Source organism: Macrotis lagotis, chromosome X (genome assembly GCF_037893015.1).
Source record: "Macrotis lagotis isolate mMagLag1 chromosome X, bilby.v1.9.chrom.fasta, whole genome shotgun sequence".
NCBI classification, from domain to species: Eukaryota; Metazoa; Chordata; class Mammalia; order Peramelemorphia; family Peramelidae; genus Macrotis; species Macrotis lagotis.
In genome coordinates, this window is record NC_133666.1 from 672,076,881 (window position 1) to 672,099,124 (window position 22,244).

At 46.9% G+C, this 22,244-nt stretch overlaps 1 protein-coding gene across 2 annotated transcripts in view; it reads left to right on the forward strand.

Moving 5' to 3' along the window:
• Window positions 1-22,244, forward strand: part of CUX2 (cut like homeobox 2) — a 277,255-nt gene that overhangs the window by 249,364 nt on the left and 5,647 nt on the right. For both annotated transcript variants that reach the window (XM_074205699.1, XM_074205700.1), the window contains 5 exons: window positions 2,100-2,902; window positions 3,781-3,940; window positions 15,254-15,553; window positions 17,194-17,382; window positions 21,768-22,041. In XM_074205699.1, the coding sequence (XP_074061800.1) occupies window positions 2,100-2,902; window positions 3,781-3,940; window positions 15,254-15,553; window positions 17,194-17,382; window positions 21,768-22,041 (1,726 nt within the window). The remainder of the gene's footprint in view (window positions 1-2,099; window positions 2,903-3,780; window positions 3,941-15,253; window positions 15,554-17,193; window positions 17,383-21,767; window positions 22,042-22,244) is intronic.

The following is a 22,244-nucleotide window of genomic DNA, read 5'->3' on the forward strand; positions in this document are numbered from 1 at the left end:
TTGTCCTTACAACCTGTGTTTGATGTTAGGAATCCAAAGACAAAAAGGTCACAGAACAGTTCCTGCCTTCAAGGAGCTTACAGTCTGCTGCCAATGATATCCCATCATAATACTGGAGAGACAATAGGGAGTCACCGGGGGTCTTTGACTAGAGGAGTGACCAGCTTCTGCAGAAAATCACTGAAGGGTGAAGAATGGGGGAGGGACCAGAGGCGAATGAGTCCAGTTTGTAAGAGCCTGTCCAGAATGGGGTGGGAACAAAGGTCAAGGTACTGTGGAGATAGCACAGGGGAACATGGCAACGATGGGACAGGGATGCGGCAGAGGTCGACCAAAAGGAAAGGTCACTCTAAGATTCTAAACCTAAAAGACTAAAAAGATAATGATCCCTTTGGGGAAATATTTTGGGCATCGAGGGATTGGGGGGGGGGGGCAAGTTAGGGTCAGGGAACCTTCCCCAAAAGCCCCCTTGAAGGGCTAGTTGAAGACTCAGAAATAATTCTGGAACCCTTGAAGAGTAAGAAGACCTGAATTCAAATCCTGCGGCCTCTCTTTACTAGCCTGTCTTTTGAAAGGATTAGACTAGATCTGATCCCAAAAGGTGGGTCCATTTGGTTTGGCGGTGTCTGCTGCCCCCTGGTGGATGCCAGCTGCACTGTCAACACCCAGTGCTTCCAAAATCTTTGCCCGGGGCCCACTCTTCTGCCATCTTGGATCCCAGAGTCTGGACTTCGGGGAAAAGATAGACTTTAGTCTTTGGCTGGGATGCCAGGTTGTTTGATGGAGACCCCCAGGCTTTCATGGAGGGGATACGAACTGAAAGAGATCATCTAGTCCAGTTCCTATTTGTCAGGCCCAGAAAAGTGTGGCACACGGTTGACCAACAAAGGCAGGATCTAAACTCTTCTCCTTTGGCTCTTTTCTCTAGTCTGTATATCATCCTTCTTCTTGGCATTGAACCCTTCTTCAACTAGTCAGTTAGCAAACATCCAGAATGAAAACTATCAGTCAGCCAAGTAAATATTTACATTGTTGAGGGACTAGAGAGCTGGCTTCCATATTAGGAAGTTCTGGGTTCACATCCTGCCTCCCCCCCACAAACTAGCTGTTGGACCCCAGGCAAGTAACTTGCCTTATCTGTGTTTCAGAGACTAAATATGCATTGGCAAAAGTAATTTCCTCAGAGTTCTCCATACAAAAGAGTCAAACTCTGGGCTAAAATAACTCAAACTAGATTAAAATGTAATTCAGTTTGCCAGTAAACATTTATTTAAAGACCTATTACATACTAGCCATTACGCTAAGTGATGGGGAATACAAAAAGAGGCAAAAGACAGTCCCTGCTCTCCTTGAGCTTATAATGTAATGAAGGAGACAACATGAAAATTCAAACATACTCAGCAAGCTATAGACAGAATAAATAGGGAATAATAAATAGAAGGAATTAGTTGGATTTAGAAAAAGTCAGGGAGGTCAGCAATTACAAAATGGTTTTTAAAAAATACAACACAACATAGATAATGTTGATTTTTGGTTTTCTAAAGTGCCTACACGGGATCTGTTTTTCTTTGAGTGTGACACCCCAGCCTATGTCAGTGAAAACATAGCCAAGCCCTATGCTTGGTGCTAGGGTTACCATGACAAGTATGGAACAGAGCCTGTCCACATGGACCTTCTACTCTACCCTGGTCAGACCCTATGTGCGAGACACCAGGCTAGATGTGATGGGGTAGAAGGAGACTCAAAATTCACTCAGAAACATTCCAGAAGGTAAATGCTAGCAATGGGGTACAGTCAGGATTCCTTGTAGAACAAAGAGCCCCAGGTTTGGAGTCAAAATCCATCTGGTCTGACCCCCCTCATTTTAAAGATGGAGAACCTAAAAAACAGAAGGCAGTAGCTGGTCATCGCTAACACCGAGGCTAGATCCCAAAGGTCCCTCCCCCCCCCTTTGGGGGGAAATTAAAAGTGGGCCCATTAGGTGAATAATGAAGAAATTACTGTATTGGCCTCCAGGGCTGAACCAAAGTGACTGAGAGGGTCAGCCCTCCATCCAAACCTCCTGCCTCTGTCTTCCCCTTCTCTCACACCCTCCACAGGTGAGGCCAAGAACCCTTCCATCCCTCTCAGCGTCCCCAATGGAACAAACACCAGCACCTCAGAAGATGCCATTAAGAGCATCTTGGAGCAAGCACGGAGGGAGATGCAGGCCCAGCAACAGGCCCTGCTGGAGATGGAGTCATCTAGCCGCGGAGGAGGGCGCTCAGTGCCCCCCTCACCCACCGAGCGCCCAACACTAGCCGCCGTAAGCCAGAATATCGTCCAGGCCTACATCAAACAAGAAGATGGGCCAGCAGGGCTGGGTGTAACCAGCAGCAGTGCCACGCAGACCCCCCTCACTGTCCTGTCTCCAGCCGCCTTTGTCCAAAGCATCATCCGCAAGGTCAAGTCTGAGATTGGTGATGCTGGCTCCTACTTTGACCAGCACTGGGCCTCAGAACGCAACGTCCTCAGCCGGCCCTACACGTCTGTCTCGCCATCCCTCTCTTCCTCTTCCTCCAGCTACTCTAGCCAAGTCAACGGAAGACCCTGGCCCCGGGGAGAGCCTGGGGAGACCCTGGTGAATGAGGAGGAGGCCCCAGCTGCCGCCAATGGGGAGGAAGAGCTGCCCAAGGTTGGGGAGATGAAGCTGGAGGGGGCCGGCTTGGAGCCGCCCAGCAATGGACGGTTGGCATATTACCCGGCTTATGTGCCCCGGACCCTGAAGCCCACGGTGCCCCCCCTGACCCCAGAGCAGTACGAGATGTACATGTATCGGGAGGTGGACACTTTGGAGCTGACCCGACAGGTCAAGGAGAAGCTGGCCAAGAATGGTATCTGCCAAAGGATCTTTGGAGAGAAGGTAAGAGCTACCATACTGGGCTCCATGGTGGGCAGGGGGATGAGATGGAATATGCAAGAAATAGAAGATTGACTGGTCTCCCTCCAAGAGTTTAACTCTCTCTATTAGAGAAGATAGTCCATAAAGGAGGGCCCATGCCATGTTCTCCCATGTGTCACTGTCCAGGAAGAGCATGGGACTAATGAAGGAGATCCTGGGAAAGGCCTGGGGTGCCCCATAGGAAAGGAATCCCCTTTAAAGGGTTGGGGCTGTCAACGCCTTCAGATTCTGCCTAGATTCACAATGGGCCATTAGTTGGTCAACAGAAAAGTCCAAAAGATCCTGGCAGGAAAGATTTGGTTCCAGATAGAGCTTTGAGGGAGTGCCAAGAATTTCTGGGGGATGGAGGTGTGGCTCTCCTTTGTCCAGAGCCCCAGACACTGGAGAGCTGACCAAACTCAATGTTTATTGAATTTCTGACTCTGAGCCAGGCACTCTTCTAAGCACGGGGAACAAAGGGACGAGTGAGACAGTCCCTACCCTCAAGAATTGTACATTCTACTGGAGGGAGACCATGCTTATTCATTCCTTCCAAACCCATGTACAAAGCATCTACTTTGCGTCCAACACTGGAGCTACAAAAATGAAAGTCTGTCCTCTAGAAGCTTGCATTCTTGAAGAGGGTGGAGAAATGTAGACTCTCAATGTCCTCGGGGTTCTTTGGTCCGGTGGAAACCAAGAAGAACCAGGTCTCCAGGCCAATCTGGGGGCAGCTCCAGGGAAAGCCCTGAAGTCCCCTCCAGTGGACCTGAGAGCAGCCCTGGCTGGGCCAAGAAAGGGAGGTGGGAGAGCTTGACCACCGTGATCCAGCTGACTGTCCCTCCTCCTCCTCCCCCCAGGTGCTGGGCTTGTCCCAAGGCAGCGTGAGTGACATGCTGTCCCGGCCCAAGCCATGGAGCAAGCTGACGCAGAAGGGGCGAGAGCCATTTATCCGGATGCAACTCTGGCTCACAGATCAGCTGGGCCAGGGCATCAGCCAGCAGTCCAACCCCACCCAGGGTAAGTCCCAAGGGCTGGTGAGAGTCAGGCAGGAGGGAGCTTGGGGTCCTGGCACACAGCCTCAGACCTGCTACCTGAGAATGCCAGAGCTCTGGAACCAAAAGAGACCTCAGAGAACATCTAGTCCAACCCTCTCGTTTTACAGATGGGGAAACTGAGGCCAGTAACTTGACTAAGACCACATAGGCAGTAAAGAAGATTGGGGTAGGATTTGAACCCGGATCCTCTGAATCCTGAGCCTGTTCCTTTCTACTCCCTCTCATTTCAGAAACCGCAGACGGTGATCTCTGGAAATGGGTCATGAATAGAGGAAGAAGAGATGGGACTAGGGGAGCAGGAATTTAAGCTAAATTATCACCAGGAGCTCAGTGGCAAATCTAAGCGGATGTTAATATGGAGAGGGCTGAGGCAGTGCGTCCCCCTTCCCTAGGAGAGAGAAAGAGGGGGGTCTTCAAGCAGAGGTTGGATGCCCATTTGTGGGAGTTGTTGTAGCTCAGTCTTTGCGGTGGTTCAGTCCATCTCTTCGTGACCCCATCCGAGGTTTTCTTGTCAGAGATACTGGAGTAGTTTGCCATTTCTTTCCATTTTATAAATGAGGAGACTGAAGCTAACAGGGTGAAGTGACTCGCCCAGGGTCACACAGCTAGAATGTAAGTAGTTTGGATTTGAACTCAGGTCTTCCTGTCTCCAGAGCCAGTGCTCTACACACAGTGGTGCCTCCTCTACCTAGAGGTGCCTCCGACTCAGTCATGGACCGAACTAACTGGACCCTGTATTCTCTTCCAACTTGGAAATTCCATGATTCTGTGATGGTCAAAATAATAACAATACCAGTAATACTAATAATAGCTACATGTGGTACTTTCAGTTTGCTCGGCCTTCGCCATGTGAGCTGTCACTTGGTCCTTCCCTGAGGGGAAGAGGCTATGAACCCCGTTTTATGGATGGGCAGAGTGGCTTACCTAATCTCACTCAGCTAGTAAACATCTAGGCAGGATTTGAACTCAGGTCTTCTTGACTCCAAGCCAAGCACTCCAGTCCACTGGGTTACTTAGTTTCCTGCAAAACGAGGCAAAATATCCAAAACACTTTTTTTTTTAATTGATCAGAAATGGGGACAACCAAGCAACCAATGGGAGAAAGGCAGATGAATTAAAATGAGAACACTAAAAAAGGACCTACTCCAATCCTCTCATTTGACAAATGAGGAAACTGATCCCCAGAAGTTGATTCAGATCTTACAGGTTTTACATATGTGTGTATGTACACACCTACATATCCATATACACATACATACATGCTTACTTACATATATGTATGTTTATATACATACACATATACATGTAGAATTTTTTCTGATCATTGTGTTTCAATATAGTTGGATGCCCCTGAAATTCTACATGGTCTTCATTTTTATGCATTTAAGAACATTATTCCCACATGGCTAATGTCAACATGTGTTATGCATGACTATATGTGTATTTGTTTGGTTTGGGATTTTTTGCCTTCCCCCTAAGAGAGGGGAAGAGAGAGAATTTGGGTCTAGAGAGGAACAAAGAAGAAAAGATCTCTACGCTTTTAAAAAATAATAAAAATAAGTTATTCTGAGGAGGGATCCGTAGGTTTCACCAGATTTACGAAGGATCCCATGATGCTCCAAAGGCTAAGAACCCCTGCTCCTGGCCATCGTGGTCCAGCCTGCCCGATGAGGAAGGAGGTATAGATAAGGACAGGGCATGATTATATCACGCAAAAATATGGGATTCCACCCTCATCGTCCAGCCCACGGGGCTGTCCTTTTGTTGAACCACACTGCCCTCTAGAGGAAGGCCGCGTCAAAAATTGCTGAATTCTAGGTGGACAGCTCTCCCTTTCATTGAACCAAAATCGGCCTTTTTGGCAGCTTCCACCAATGCACCGTTCTTGGTTCTGCCCTCTCGAGGAACAAGCATGACAAGATGAATTCCTCCCGAGGGTGACAGTCGCTCAGATTCTCATCAACAGTTAGCATCCCCCCCCCCCAGTCATCTCTTCCCCAGTTGGAGTGTCCCCCCACCACCATTTTCTTGAAGCAGTCTTGACAGGAATGCAAGGCTCTGGTCGTCTGCCCTTAAGGACGGTGGTTGACCTGGGTGATCTCCTCCATCTCTGTATCCATCATCCTAAAGATCCCACGACCTTCTGAAGCCCCATCAGCTTATCTTTGTCCTTCCTACAGTGAGATGCATAGAAATGAAGACAAATTCTGCCTAATTGGGCATTATTTTTTATGCTCCCTAATAAAGCAGATGTGAGCCTCAGGTATGAGCCAACCCAAAGATCACAGAGAAGAGCGGGAGAGGGATTAGCCTAAAGAGGGAGCAAAGGAAGTGAAAGAAGGACCAAGGGGGGGTCGGCTAGGTGGCAGTGGATAAAGTACCGGCCTTGGAGTCAGGAGTACCTGGGTTCAAATCCGAGCTCAGACATTTAATAATGACCTAGCTGTGTGGCCTTGAGCAAGCCACTTAACCCCATTTGCCTTGCAAAAACCTAAAAAAGAACAAAAAACAAAAACAAAAAGAAGGACCAATGGGATCCTGCCTCCCAGAAGTGAGGAGTAAATGGAGAGATCTATCACTTGACTTAGAGATGGGCCATGTATTCAGTCTGGCTCCCTCACATGAGTCCTGTTAAAGATATAGGGCAATGCAACCAGACCATTCCTACATAAACCGTTTAGTGCTTTGGGTTAAGAGGTAGATAGAAACAAGAGTCCCAGATTCATCCTTTAAATAATGAATCATAAAGTATCCAGAAATAGGAAGTCAATTTGCATCGGGTCTGAAAAATCATATCTTTGTCCCAAGATCCCATCACTGCCCTATATCATTGCCTTATAGATGTAGATTAGTTTGGACAGTGTAGGGGGAGATTCTATCTTTATTTGCTGGGAGACAGGAGAGAAGAGATTTTTAATTTAAATCAATACATATTTTATAATGGTTAACATTTTAATACATTAAAATTAAATTTAAGGTTTGAAAAGCATCTTACAAATATTACCTAATTTTATTCCCACAACTATGGAAAGTAGGTATTTTTTAAATCCTCATTTTACAGATGAGGAAACTGAGGCTGAGAAAGATTAAGTGATTTTACCAAGGTTAAACAACCAGGTAGTCTCTGAAATTGGAATTTGAACTCAAGTGTTCCTGACTCCATGTCCAGTGCTCCAACCATTGGGCACTGTTGCTTCCATTTTATTTATGTCCAACTCTTTGTGATCCATTTGGGGCTTTTATGGCAAAGGGACTGGAGTGGCTTGCCATTTTCTTCTCTGCATCATTTTACAGATGAGAAAAGTGAAGTTTTCTCAGACAACATATAAGGCTAAGTGGCTTGCCCAGACTAACAACCAGCAAGTATCTGAGCTAGATATGAACTCAGGTGCTCTTGACTCCAGGCTTGGCACCACCTAGCTGGTCCTGGGGTGCTACCATTACTTGATTGCCCCCTGTCTCCCAGGTATTAACAGCTGATATAAAATATAAGACATAGTTCCTGCCCTCAAGGAGCAATAGTGGATGGAAGTCCACCTTTGAAGCCAGGAAGAACTGAGCTCTGGATGACCCTGGGCAAATCATTTCCCTGTAATGCTATAGACTACAGAAAAGTTGCAAGTTTTCACACCTGAAATTCCCGACACTGATCAAATTACAGGTTTAGACCAAAAAATGGAAGATGACCCATAGACACAAATACTTATGACTTGAACATAAGCATTAATTGTATACTCATCCCTCATGCAAAGGACACAAAACTGGTTGGGAAAGTCAATGCACTGGATGAAAAAATGAGTTCCCAAAAGTCTTGATAGGCTGAAATTTAGGAGTGACCATAATAAGGTAAGGCCGCTAGGTGGCACCATAATGCAGGACCGGAAGTCAGGAAGCCTCATCTTGGGAGTTCAAATCCAGCCTCAGACACTTACTAGCTGTGTGACCCTGAGTAAGTCACTTCACCCATTTGCCTCAGTTTCCCCATACATAAAATAAGTCGGAGGAGAAAGTGGCAAACCACTCCAGTGTCTCTGCCGAGAAAAGCCCAAATGGAGTTGCAGACAAGACTGAAATGATTGAATAACATTAGCAAATTGAGGCACAGAACCATGGACACCAACCTAACCCCATGTTAATCTTGAAATAAATCCAAATGTTTGGGGCAGCTAGGTGGCACAGTGGATAAAGCACCAGCCCTGGAGTCAAACCTGGGTTCAAATCCAGTCTCAGACACTTAATAATTACCTAGCTGTGTGGCCTTGGACAAGCCACTTAACCCCATTTGCCTTGCAAAAACATAAATAAATAAATGAATGAATGAATGAATGAATGGATAGATAGATAGATAGATAGATAGATAGATAGATAGATAGATAGATAAGTAGATAGATAAATAAATAAACAAACAAACAAACAAACAAATAAATATATCCGAATGTTTAAGGGATGCCACAAAGTAGTGCATAAGGCATTCCCAAGTGAGGAGCACAGAACAGGGAGCAATGTGCTGGAATTTAAAAAGCTTTAGGATGAAGGGTCCTGGATTCAAATCCAAATTCTGACATTCCTTAACCATGTGATCCTAGGCAAGTCACTTCTCTGTGTACCGCAGTTTCTTAATCCATAAAATGAAGGGAATAGACTTATTGACTACTAAGGTTCCTTCCATCTCTAGTCCTAGAATTTTATTATTTCTCTGAGCCCTGATTTCCTCATCTGTAAAATGGAGATAATAATATTCACACCCTGCCTTCCGTAGGTGATAAATGAGTGATGTCAGCCTTAAAGCTCTATAGAAATGAGAGATGCTATTACTGTTATTCCTGTGGCCAAGTGTAGTCCAGACAGGCTTCAGAGAGGTGGCCGGACTTAAAAAGTGGACAAGATTTGGCCAGACAGAAAAGCCATCCTTAATGTGGGAAAATGTTAAGAGGAAATATGTAGAGAAAGGAAAAGTGTAATCTGTGTCTCTGAGTAGAGTTTTCAAGTCTGAGCTACTCAAAATCACGGGTGTAGAACACACACACACACACACGCATATGCACACATATACACACATACACATACACACACATCACATACACACACCACACACACACATCACACCACACAGACACACACACACACACACACACACACACACACAATGCCTTAGATCAAGGTCTAGACCCACATGTTGCTCCCCACAAAGCTAAGAAGGAAAGTCAATGTACTGAATGAAGGGGATTCAAAAAGACACATATAGACTGGATGGAATCTGGGCTGAATCTAAGATGAAATTTAAGGAGGATAAATATTATTTCTCATATTGAGGTTTAAGAAATCAATTTCCCACATCCAAGAGGGAGAGTTGTGATTAGATGTCAGAAATTTATCTGAAGAGTAGCTGGGAGTTCAAGAGAATATAAGGAGAGCAGTATTAATAGGATTATGATGATGTTTGTCCTTCATTCTTGAATGGTGCCATGGTACCAGGTGGTACCATGACAAGCACGTGAATTGGATTTGAGTGAGGGGGGCTGGGCTAAGTCACCAGTTCACTTTCCTCCAGAGCCACCAGGGGTCCAGTGGCCAGATATGAATCAGGAGGTGGCCCTGGAGGCAAGGCAACTGGGTTAAGTGACTTGCCCAGGATCATACAGCTAGTAAATGTCTAAAACTGGATTTTAACTCAGGTTCCTGACTCCAGATCCATCACTCTTTAAACCGAGTCACCTAGATGAAAGGACCATAGAAGTACCCTAGTCTGATTCCCTTCATATTACAGTTGGAGACACTGAAGCCTCTAGAGGGAGGGAGGGATTTGGCCAAGGCCATCCGGGTGCTGTGTCAGAGAACTAGGTTCTGGGTTCTCTTAACTTCAACATTCTGTCTTGGTAAGAGCAGATGTCTCCCACCCAGAAGAACCTCCATCCAGCCAAGTGCTCAGGGAACCTGTGGGGACCGAGTGAGTCCCAGACAATGCCCAAACTGGCAGCAGCCCCTCACAGCTGCATGTCCAGGCCCTGGAGTGTTTGGCTGCATTTCAAATGCGGAGCTCGGCAGAAGGACCTTTTCCTTCAAGAGGGCTTCCCAGAGGGCGGCCCTCCAGCTCCCCAGGGTGGGATTTCTCCTTCCTGGAAGGCTTTGAAATGAAGACAGATAAATGCCAGCTGGCCAGAGTGGCTTGGCCTGGAGGCAGAGCAATGGGGCACAGGACTCCATGGTTCTTTCCAGGCTGGGGACTGGAGCCCAGAGAGTCTTCTCTACATACAGTTGTTGCCTGTAGCTAATATTTCAGGATTGTTTAGATGCAACATCCCCTCTGGGACTGTCCTGTCTCACTTCTCCCTGGATGGAGAGTCAATCCTCCTCTCTGTTCCTCCCTGATCCATCGGGAACTCCCCTGTCTCAACTCCTCCTCTGGATCTCCCCCTACTTCAGGCCAGCCCCAGAGGGGCCGGTGTCCATGGAAATGGGAAGGCTGAGCTGCAGGGGGGACCCTGGGCCGGATGTGGGGGAGGAGAAGCAGCCAGCTCCTTCCACTTGCCAAGGAACCCTTTGTCACATCTCTTATTTTAATTAACTCGCCTCATTAGAAATGCCCACATTGTGCATAATAAATATTCCAGACACTTCTGTATTTGTCTTCTTGGAATTCTCAAGCAGAAGCGAAAATCTCTTAGTCTCACTCTGTCTGGTTGTCTGTCTACCTTCTCTCTCTCTCTCTCTCTCCCCTCTCTCCCCCTCCCCCACCTTTTCTTTATCTGGATTTTGCTGTTTCTTTGTCTCTATTTGTGTTTCATCTTTGTGTTTTTCTCTCTATCTCTCCTTTCTCTGTTTTATCTTATCTTCTCTCCCTTCTCTCCTAACTGAATCTCTCTCTCTCTCTCTCTCTCTCTCTCTCTCTCTCTCTCTCTCTCTCTCTCTCGCTCCCTTTCCTTTCTCCCTCTGTCTTATCTTACCTTCTCTCCCTTTTCTCCTTCCCCCAAATTCAACCTCTCTCATTTCCTTTCTCTTTTTCTCTTCTTTCTCTCCTGTCACCTTACCTTCTCTCTCTTTTTCCATCCTTCAAGCTCAACTTCTCTGTCTCTCTTCTTTCTCTCTTTTCCATCTGTCTCTATCTTCCCTTGCTCTCTCTCCCTTTTCTCCATCCCTCAAGCTCAACCTCTCTCTGTACCTCTCTCCTGTCTCTGTCTTTCCTTGCCTTCTCTCCGTTTTCTCCATCCCTGAGCCCAAGCTCTCTTTCTCTGGATCTGTCTCACTGTCTTGTTTTTCCATCCCTCCAGCCTGAGCTCTGTCTATGTCTCCTCCTCTGCCTCTGGCTCACTCACCTTCTCTTCTATTCCTCCTTCTGGTTCCCTGCCACCCTCTTCCTTTTCTCCTCTTCCCCTCAGGTTTCATTAACTCCAGCACATGCCTTGGTTCATCCAAGGAGGCATCCCCTGTCATCTCTCCCCAGCCTGCCCCATACATCTTCCCCAGCACACTGTGCTGACACTTTCGACTTGCTGCTGGCCCTTTAATTAGTATGTTCTACAAGATAAGGCTGTCCTCCAGATCTCTCCAACGTTTTGTCAAAAATGGTCCGGAAAGTCAACTCCTCAGACGTGGCTGGCATTCTGCCTCGAATATGGAAATCACACTGGCCTTTTTATGTTAATTATCTGGTTTTCTTTCTCTTCTGTGGCTGTCACAGCAATCCTCTCTGGGGGAACTGGTTTGAAAGAGCTGCCTTTTGTTTTTTGGTTCCTGTTCTTTGGTGAAAAGACTTGGGGAGCTCAGGGAAGACAACCTCCTCCCCCCCCCCAAAAAATAACTTTCATTGCTGGCGATCTGAGGGAAGAGAGCTGGCTTCAGAGGTCAAGGACCTGGCTTCAGAGGCAGATCTGCCCTCCAACTCTACTCCTTTCATCACTTTCTGGATCTCCTTTTTCTCATCTGTAAGATGAGGGGGGCCTTTCCTCATCCCATCACTTCTGCATGCCCCTCCCCCACCCCATTTGTTTATCCCTAGCCCTCCTGTGGTCCCCCTGTAGCATGCAAGCAAACTCCTTGAGGGTAAACCTTGTGGATTAGGATGGACAATTGTCCCCAGCAAAAGGGAGATGCTTAATAAAGATCAATTAAAGATTTTTTAAAGGATTAAAAAAAGTAAAATGATGGGTGTGACTAGAGGGCCCTCTGGGCTCCTTTCCTTCATCCCTAGCTAGGATCCTATAGATCAGCAGCCTTGGGTGGGGTCCTGCCCAGGCACTGACCTCCCCACCCTCTTCTTATCCCCTCTACCCCCTCACCGCTGCCTTTTTTTTAAGCTTTTTTGCAAGGCAATGGGGTTAAGTAGCTTGCCTAAGGCCACACAGCCAGGTCATTATTAAGTGTCTGAGGTCGAATTTGAACTCAGGTCCTCCTGACTCCAGGGTGCTCTATCCATTGAGCCACCTAGCCACCCCACCACTGCCTTTTTAAAAAGACAACACAGGCAGGAAGGTCTCCCCGGCTCCCCTATAAGCGGATGCCACAGGACTCAAATGACATCTGCAAGCTCTGGAGAGGGGTTACTGAGGGTTTCAAGGGTCAGCTTTACAGGAGATTTATTTTGGTGTCTGAAAGCAAAGCTATACCCCCCCCCCCAAGAGGGGCCAAAGGAGTCTGTGATCACAGCTCTGGAGCTGGAAGGGATGTCTTAAGAGTGTCTAAACCAGCCCCTAACTCGGTAGATGCCCCAAGAGAAGGGGCTTATCCAAGGTCACACAGCTTCCTTGATTCTGGATCATCTTCCATTCAAGGAAAAAATGGGAGCTCAATAAAAGAGAAGTAATGTGACATATTGGATGGACTTTGGGACTGGAAGGTAGAGCAACCCAGCTTTGAATCCCACCTGTTGTGATCACCTCTGAGCCTCTGGTCTCTCATCTGTAAAATGGGAATAATACCCAAAGCACCTACCTCACCTCAGAGGCTCCAGGGAGATCAACTAATCAAATAGGAAGCATTTATTAAGCGCCTACCATGTGAAAAAGCCACCCACACTCTGCTTCTGCTTCCTCTCTTGTCAATCTGTGCTCAGCCCTTTGTGATGTGGGTCCCAACCTCATCACTCCCCCAAAACTGCTCTCTTCATTGCCAGATGCAATGACTCTTTTCTCACCCTGTGAGCTGCATTTGACACTTGGCTCTTGGTTTTCATGGCACTTGCTCTTTCTTGGTTCTCCTCCTCCCCAGAATCTTCTGATGGCTCATCGTCTGTGGGACACCGTCTGACTATGGGTGTTTCCCAGAGTTCTGTTCCTAGGTTCTCCCTTTTCATCTCCCTGTCTTCTAACCTTGCTCCCCTCTGAATCCATCCTATACATTCCATGGCTCCCTATTGCCTCTCTAAAAGTCTTTCATAACCTCACCCCAGCCTTCCAGACTCGGATATTTGTTGTTGAGTCCTTTCGGTCCTCTGTGACCTCATTTGAGCTTTTCTTGACAGAGATACTGGGGTGGTTTGCTGTTTCTTTAATCCAACTCATTTTGCAGATGAGGAAACTGAGGCAAGCAGGATTAAGTCATTTGCCCAGGGTCACACAAATACTAAGTGTCTGAGGCTGAATTTGAACTCTGGTACTCCTGATTCCAAGCCTGGTACTCTAGTCATTGTATCACCTAGTTCTAATAATTATTGTTAATATTAATATCCCATGGATATTACTCACCCTCCTGCATACAGCCAAACTAGCCTTCACACTGGCTGACCTCCTTCCTTCTGCCTTGTGATGACCCTTCCTTCCCTTCTTGATCCCCCAGTTGCCCTTGCCCTTCCTCCCACAATCCCTTGATTTAACTGTATGTATTCTATGTATTTACTCCCTTTACATTTATACCCATATATATTTAAATGTGAATTTAGGATCTACTCCTTGAGAACATCAACTCCTTACAAGGAGGAGTTTTTATTCTTTGTCTTTCAGTGCCATCTCAGCTCTGGGCCCGTAGGCACTTCAGAATCACTTATGGATTATTTGATGGATATTCAGGTGCCATAGGGATAGAGAGACAAAACTGAAACAGGCCTTGCCCTCAGTGACTTACATTCTAATAGGTAGAACACATCCATACAAGAGGCCCAAGTTCATTTAGGGGACAAATGCTCGCAGCTGGGATGTTGGGAAGGGGCCAGATGTAGATGGAGGCATTTTAACTGAGCTTGGAAGGGAGCCAGGGATTCTCAGAGATTAAATGGTGGAGGGATGTATTGAGGGCAGAAAGGGGAACTGGAGAGGGGGCACCCTGTAGGGCAAAGGATCATTGACTTGAAAACAGGAAGAAGCCTCAGATCATCCAGGCCCCTCCCTCATGGAGACAACTATTTTTCAAATAATGGACCCTCTGGGCAGTCTGATGAAGTCTACAACCCCCCCAAAAAAAACATTGTGTTTTTAAATGCATAAAATAAAATGCAAAGAAAACTAGCGATGAAAAAAAATTTTTAGAACAAGTTCATGGCCCCCAGATAGAGCGCAACTCCTCATTTTGCAAATGAGTAAACTGAAGCCCAGGGAAGGGAAAGGATTTGCCCTAGATTTCACAGGTAGTCAGTGGACCCAGAGCTGGAAGAGATCCCTGGGGCCATAGTGTCCAAACTCCCATTTTACAGGGGAAACTGAGCTTCAGGAAGTTAGAGACTTGCCCAGGGTCACACTGCCAAGGATTGTCAGACTTGAGATTTGGACCCAGAGCTTTGGAACCTTTCCATTGCCCCAGAAGAAATCTTCCCTTTATGGACTTTAAACCCATTTACCTTACTTTATAAGCTAAATCCTGATGATCTCTCTGTCTCTGTCTCTCTGCCTCTCTTTTGTGTGTGTGATCTCTCTCCTTTTTCTCTTTCTCTCTGCCTCTCTCTCTGCTCTCTCTCTCTCTCTCTCTCTGTCTGTCTCTCTCTCTCTCTCTCTGTCTCTCTCTCTGTCTCTCTCTCTGTCTCTCTGTCTCTGTCTCTCTGTCTCTCTCTCTCTCTGTCTCTCTCTGTCTCTCTGTCTCTCTTTCTCTCTCTCTCTGTCTCTCTCTCTCTCTCTCTGTCTGTTTCTCTCTCTCTCTCTGAATCTCTCCATCCCTCCCCCCCTTCTTCCGCCGACCATAAGGACCAGGGTGGGCTCTTGCTGGGTGCCCCCCGTCGGGCCGGCGGCTCCCCGAGGGCAGGGGCAGTCGAGAGCGGGTGGGGCGCCGCGGGCCTCACTCTCTTCTCCCCGGTCTCTCTGTGTCTCTGTCTCTGTGTGTCTCTGTGTCCCCCCGGGCCCGGCTCGGACCCCAGGCAGCCCCGGAGAGGCTCGCTCCACGCCGTCGCCGCCGGCCAGCCCCGGGGAGCCGGAGAGGAGCTCGCACGAGCCGCCGGGGCTCAGCCTGGAGAGCAGCAAGGAGAACCAGCGGCCCGAGGGCCGCCCGGGCCCGGCCCCGGGGGGCGGCGCGGGCGGGGGGGCGGGGGGCGCCGCCAAGCTCTCGGGGGGCGGCCAGGCCCCCGGGGGCATCCAGGAGATGGTGGCCCTGTCCCCCGAGCTCGACACCTACGCCATCACCAAGAAGGTCAAGGAGGTGCTGACGGACAACAACCTCGGTACGGGGCTGGGGGGGGGGGCCGGGGGTCCCGAGGGCCAGGAGAGGTGTGGGTGTGCGTGGGGGCGGTGCGCGCAGCCTCTGTGTGTGTGTGTGTGTGGACACATACGTGGATGTGCAGGTGGACATGTGTGCGTGGTCGGTGTGTTCTCGCATATGTGTGCTTGCATTGGTGTCTGTGTGTGCGTGTGTGTGCTTGTAACTACGTTATGATGTGTGTGCACACGTGCGTGTTGTGTAGCATGAGCGTGCTGCTTATGTCGGGTTGTGCTTGCATGACTATATTATGTGTGTGTGTCTGTATGTGTGTATTATGTGCGGGTTATATGTATATTGTGTGCGGTGAGTGTGTCATTGCATGGGTGTATGCGTTGCTTGTTTGCATGTATTGTGTTAGTGTAACGTATGTGGTGTGTACATGTGTGTTGTGCTGTGTATTGTGAATGTGTGGGGGGTGTATGTCTGTGCATTACATGTATGTTATGTATTTCGGGCAGCTAGGTGGCGGAGCATAGAGACCACTGAGCTTAGAATCAGGAAGACCCAAGTTCACATCTGGTCTTGTTAGCTGTCTGGCCCTGGACAAGCCATTTAACCCACTTTGCCTCAGTTTCCCCAGCTGTAAAATGGACTGGAGAAAGAAGCAACAAACTTCTCCATTATTTTTGTCAAGAAAACCCCAAATAGTCACAGAGAGGCAGATGTGACAGAAAAATGACTAAGCAATTGTGCATTTGTATATTGTATGCCTTATTTATTACATATGTGTGTTTTGTGTGTATATAGCTGTGCCTGCATTATGTGTGTGTGCGTATGTGTGTGTGTGTGTGTGTGTGTTGTAAGGGTGCATGTGTCTACATGTGAGCTCCCAGTCCCCGGCACAGCCCAGAAGATGGCATACTAGCACCTGCCGCTTCTGCCTTGACTTCTGGAGCCTTAACTCTGGAGCCAAAGGAAGCTCAGACGCCATACAGTCCGACCTTCAACAGTGAGGGTCCTGAGGCCCAAAGAGGTGACTGACCCAAGGTCACCCTACAGAGGGTCAATGGCAGGAGCAGGACCCCAGCCCAGGCCCTCCAACTCCACCCTGTCGCCCCTTGCATCTCACCATGTTCCTGGTCTGGTCTTCTAAGGTTCCGATGCAGCCCAGACCCAGGGCATGGAGAAGTCTTCAGATCTCCATGTCTTAGGGCCTAGAGAACAAGGACTAGTCCATCTAATAAGCAAATGCCTGTTGATTGATTACTGATTCCTCACTCTGCCCCTTATTAACTGAAAGGCAGAACCATCCAAGAGTGAAGGAGAGAAAAGAGGCTGGGTAACTATGAGATCACTGGGCCCCTGACCCATGTGAGCTGTGTAAACCTGGGCCAGTCACCCACCCTGCCCACCCCACCAGGCAGTTTTTTATTCATTTATTTCTTTGTATAAGATTTCTAAAAAGTTGTCATTAAATTCATTAACAGTGATCACTCAGCAGTGAGTGATCACCAGGGATGAGCTTCTATTGGACCAGACCTGCCCTTATTAACTCTGGCGAAGGGGGGGGGAGGGTCCTTAAGGGGAGCCATGAAATATATACATCTCCCCCCACCAGAGGACTTCTGGGACCCTGATGGAGTCCTCCCTTTCCACCCCTAGGTCAGCGGCTCTTTGGGGAGAGCATCCTAGGCTTGACCCAAGGCTCAGTGTCGGACCTCCTGTCCCGCCCCAAACCGTGGCACAAGCTGAGCCTGAAGGGCAGGGAACCCTTCGTGAGGATGCAGCTCTGGCTGAATGACCCCCACAATGTGGAGAAGCTCCGGGACATGAAGAAGATGGAAAAGAAAGGTGAGTCTCAGCCAGCAGAACAGGAAGGAAGGATCCTGAGTTAGACATGCTCTTCTCTGGGCCTCAGTTTCCCCTCTGAGAAGCAGATCAAATCAGTAGGCCTAGGTTCTAGCAAAAATAAAACTCGTATCAGTAAGAACATAGAAATAGGTTGTCGTGTTCTCTGTTTCACAAACACCCTCCTTACTACCCAGAGCCCCTGAACAGGGCATCGGTCCAATCATTACTCTGCCACATCCTTCCTGTGTGACCTTGGGCAAATGATTTCACTCTCCAAGCCTCCACTTCTTCCTCTAGAAAAGGAAGGGATTTGGAATAGATAACCATTATGATCCTTTCCAACTCCAAATCTATGACCCCAAAAAGCTGGCAAAACATGGAATGGGAGAGTGTCTAGGTTAATGGGGAGCTAGTCTTGGGAGTCCATTGGTGTAGGGAACTCTCCCAGGCAACAAACTCCACCAATGCAGATTGGCACTTGCTCTTCAATTTATAGTCTGGAAAGATGCCCAAGAGCACTAAGAAGCTGAATGATTTGCCCAGGAACATACCTCCAGTATTGAGTAGAGATAGATGAGTAGAGAACTTGGTGTTCTAAGCTGCTTCTCAGCATTATTATTATTATTATTATTGCCATTATCATCATTATGATGATGATTTAGTATTCCAAAGATTCTGCAATAGTGGCAATAGGGTCACTCCCTGCACTCCCTCCACTGACACAGCTCGCAGCCCATCCAGTCCTTCCCATCCAATATGGTGCTTGTCCCCATCCTCCTACCAACCTTCCCACCTGATACTTGGGAGGTCATCTCCCAGGCCAAGCTTTCTTCACCCCCTTTATGTCTGAGGCCCTTGGGCAGTCCACTGAAGCCCACAGGTTCTTCTCAGAAGAATAGCTTTGCTGAATTCGAAGATAAAATATGGTGTAAAAATGGAGTCAATAGAAAAAAAGGGAAATGGAATGGGAGAAAGAAAAAGGAGAGGGGAATAGTCCAAGCTATTTCACATAATAAGATTTTTTTATTACAATGAGCTATTGCAATGATATGGAAAGGGGAAGGCGAGGAGGAATGAGGGAATCTTCACTCTCATCAGAGGTGGCTAGGAGAGGAAACAGCATATATACTCAATGGGGTATAGACATCTGGAGTAAGAAGGAGGGGGGACAGGGGAAGGGGGGTGATGTGAGTCATGGAGGAGAGGATGGACCATGGGGGGAGAGTGGCCAGATATAACACATTTTCTTTTTTACTTCTTGCAAGGGGCTGGGATTGGATGGCCTTCCCAGGACCACAGGGCCAGGTGGATTCTGGGCCTAAGGGGTGGTATGGGGGCTCAGGGCTTCTTGGCCCCAGGACCAGGGATCGGTCTGCTGCGCCACTCAGTGACCCCAAAGCAGAGTCAGAGTGAAAGGAGAGAGAAAATATAGTACATGGTAGTGGAGAAATAAGAAAGGAGGGAGTTGCGATCAGCAATGGCAACGGTGGAAAAATATGGAAGTAACTTTTGTGATGGACTTATCATAAAGAATGTGATCCACCCGTGACAGAGTTGTTGGTGTTGGAACAAAGACTGAAGCACATTTTTTGTTATTATTATTTGGGGGAGGGTGCAGGGCAAGTGGGGCTGGGTGGCCTGCCTGGGGCCACATAGCAGGGTGATCTTTGGGTGTCTGGGGCCAGATTTGGACCCAGGTGCTCCTGGCTCAAGGGCCAATGCTCTGTCTGCCACCCAGCCACCCCTACTATTATTACTAGTTTATTTTATTTTGGGTCTTTTTTTTTTCTTCTTTTTGGTTTTTGCAGGGCAGTGGGGATCGGGTGGCTTGCATGTCACATGGCTGGGTGATTGTTGGGTTTACAAGGCTGGATATGGACTCGGGTGCTCGTGGCTCCAGGGCTGGTGCTTCGTCCATTGCACCACCTGGCCATACCTATAATTATTACTATTATTTTTTTTGTTTTAATTTTTTTCTCCCCCTTTACTTTTTTTTGCCCAAGCAGGTCTATCTATATTCATGGGGGGAGGGGTATTTTGTTTACTTGTAAACAAGAATATTTTATTAATGTAAAAAAAACATTTGTACAAAATGAGAATAAAAAATAAATTAAAAAAAAAGAATAGCTTTGTTGCCTCCATTTTTTAATGGATGGCAAATCTAAGTAAGATGGAAGTTAAGGAAGAGGTCAGTGAAAATAAAGATGTAATTTTTTTTACAAGTTCACAGCCCTCCTGTAATCTAGGGAACCCCAAATGAAGAGGCCCTACTCTAGATCCTTTCTCCTTTAAAGAGTTGGAGAATCCAGGGTAGGAGGAAGGGCTATTTCACCTCACTTATACTTTGCGACACTTCCCTTCATCACATTTTCCTTTCCATGTGTTTATCTTCCTGCTGATATCTCTTGGAAAAGCAGAGTGGAACAATGAATAGAGAGTTAGTTTGGGAGCATAGGAAGGCCTCAGAGCCATCCTGTCTGGGCAAGTCACAGAATTTTCTCAGTGGTCCAGACAAGTCTGGATAAGGGGATAAGGCAAAGAGCAGCTACTGATCTACACTGGGAGAGGGAGTTTGTTCATAGAGAAATCCCTATGCAAATAAAATCACTTCTTGTGGAGAGAGACAGAGTCAGAGAATAAGAGATGGATGGAGGATGGATGGATGGATGGATGGATGGATGGATGGATGGATGGATGGATGGATGGATGAAGAATGGATGGATGGATGGATGGATGGATGGATGGATGGATGGATGGATGGATGAAGGATGGATGGATGGATGGATGATGGATAGATAGATATGATTGAATTGGGAAATCAATAGATATATTGATTGATGATGGATAGAAATATAGGTGATTAGATGGACACATTTATTGATAACAGACAGATAGAATTGGTAGATTATTGGATAGAGATAGGTATGGATACATTGATGAGGAATAGATAGCTAGACAGATAGGTGGATGGTTGGATGATTGGATGATAATTGAGTAGAGACATATGGATAGATACATTGAATGTTGATGGACCGAAAGACAGATAACAGATGATTGGATAGGAAGATAGATACATTGATAGTGGATAGACAGATGTTAGATGATTGAATTGACACACTGATGGTGGATAGATGATTGGATAGAGAGAGGGATGGATGGATAGCTATAGCTACATCAATGATAAATAGCTAAGCAGATGGATGGATAGATATTTAAATGGATGGATAGATAATTGGATAGAGAAATATGGATAGATAACACTGACTGGTGATGTATAAAAAGATAATAGATGATTAGCTAGAGAGATTGATACATTGATTGATGATGGCTCGAAAGAGAGGTAGATAATTGGATATAAAAATGTGTAGATATAGATATATTGATGATGGATAAGTAGATAGGCAGATAGGTAGATAGATAGATAGATAGATAGATAGATAGATAGATAGATAGATAGATACACCAATCAATGATGGATAGAAAGACAGATAATAGATAATTGGATAGAGAGATGCATTGATTGATGGTAGATAGATAAATGGTAGTATAAAGTATAGGGAGCTAGATCATTGACAATGGATAGATAGAAAGATAGATAATTGAGTAGAAAGGGATGGATGTTTGGATATAGATTGATGATGATTATGAGTGGATAGGTAGATAAGCTATCTGCTGCCATCTCCTCATGCATGCCCACCATGGGTACCTCCATTATCTTTGGGAGACTCGCAATTTCTTTAGACACTCCAGTATCCCATGACTCACAACCTAACTGTGAAAATGCTATTTTAAAAAAGATGACTCTTTTTCTCAGGTAGTAGCTTAAGGTCATTATGGGTGCTGCCCATTTTCCAAGTGAACTCCCACCCCATTCTCCTTCTCTTGAGTTCTGATTCAATTCAAGAAACAGAAAATTCCATACTAATGATCTAATCTGTGAAATGCAAAGTGAGACAGTGGACAGAAAGTTAGCCTCTGAATCTAGAAAATCCAAATTCAAGTCCTGCCGCTGACCTACATTGTCTGTATGATCACTTAACTTTTCTGAACCCCAGGCAGCAAACTTCAGCCTACAAATTATAGCGCAGGTGGCTATGCTAGAGGGAGTTTCTTCATCGGCAGTCCCCTCGCTGAGCGACATCACAGGTCCCCCAAACCAATCAAGTCTTTATTAAGTACCTGCTGCATACTAGACACAAGAGCTGTACAGACAAAAACCAAAGGCCTTGCCCTCAGAGAGCTTACATTCTAAAGGGGAGGAGGGGAGAAGAAACCAGCTCATGGTTTTTGTTCTTAATATTCCTGAGACCCTGGAGCTAGAATTAGCTGTAGGGGAATCAGGATGGGTATGTGACAGACCTGCCCATCCTGGGCTTCTTCCTCAGCCTACTTGAAACGCCGCTACGGGCTCATCAGCACTGGCTCCGACAGCGAATCTCCCATCACGCGATCCGAGTGTCCCAGCCCTGGACTTCAGCCCCAGGACCTGAGCCTCCTGCAGATTAAGAAACCCAGGGTGGTCCTGGCCCCAGAGGAGAAGGAAGCCCTGAAGAAGGCCTACCAGCTGGAGCCCTACCCATCCCAACAGACTATAGAGCTGCTCTCTTTCCAACTTAACCTCAAAACCAACACCGTCATCAACTGGTTCCACAATTACAGGTGATTTGGGGGTTCCAACATTGAAGGTGGGGCTGGAGCAGCTGGGGACTGGAGAGGAACAACAGTTATAGGGTGGAGTGAATAAAGGTAGCTGAGATCAGAGGAAAGAGGGATGGATGGAAAGAAGGGTTGACTAGAATCAGGAAGACTGAAGGATAGATGGTGTAAGGGTAAATGGAGGGAACCCCAAATAATGGGAGTCA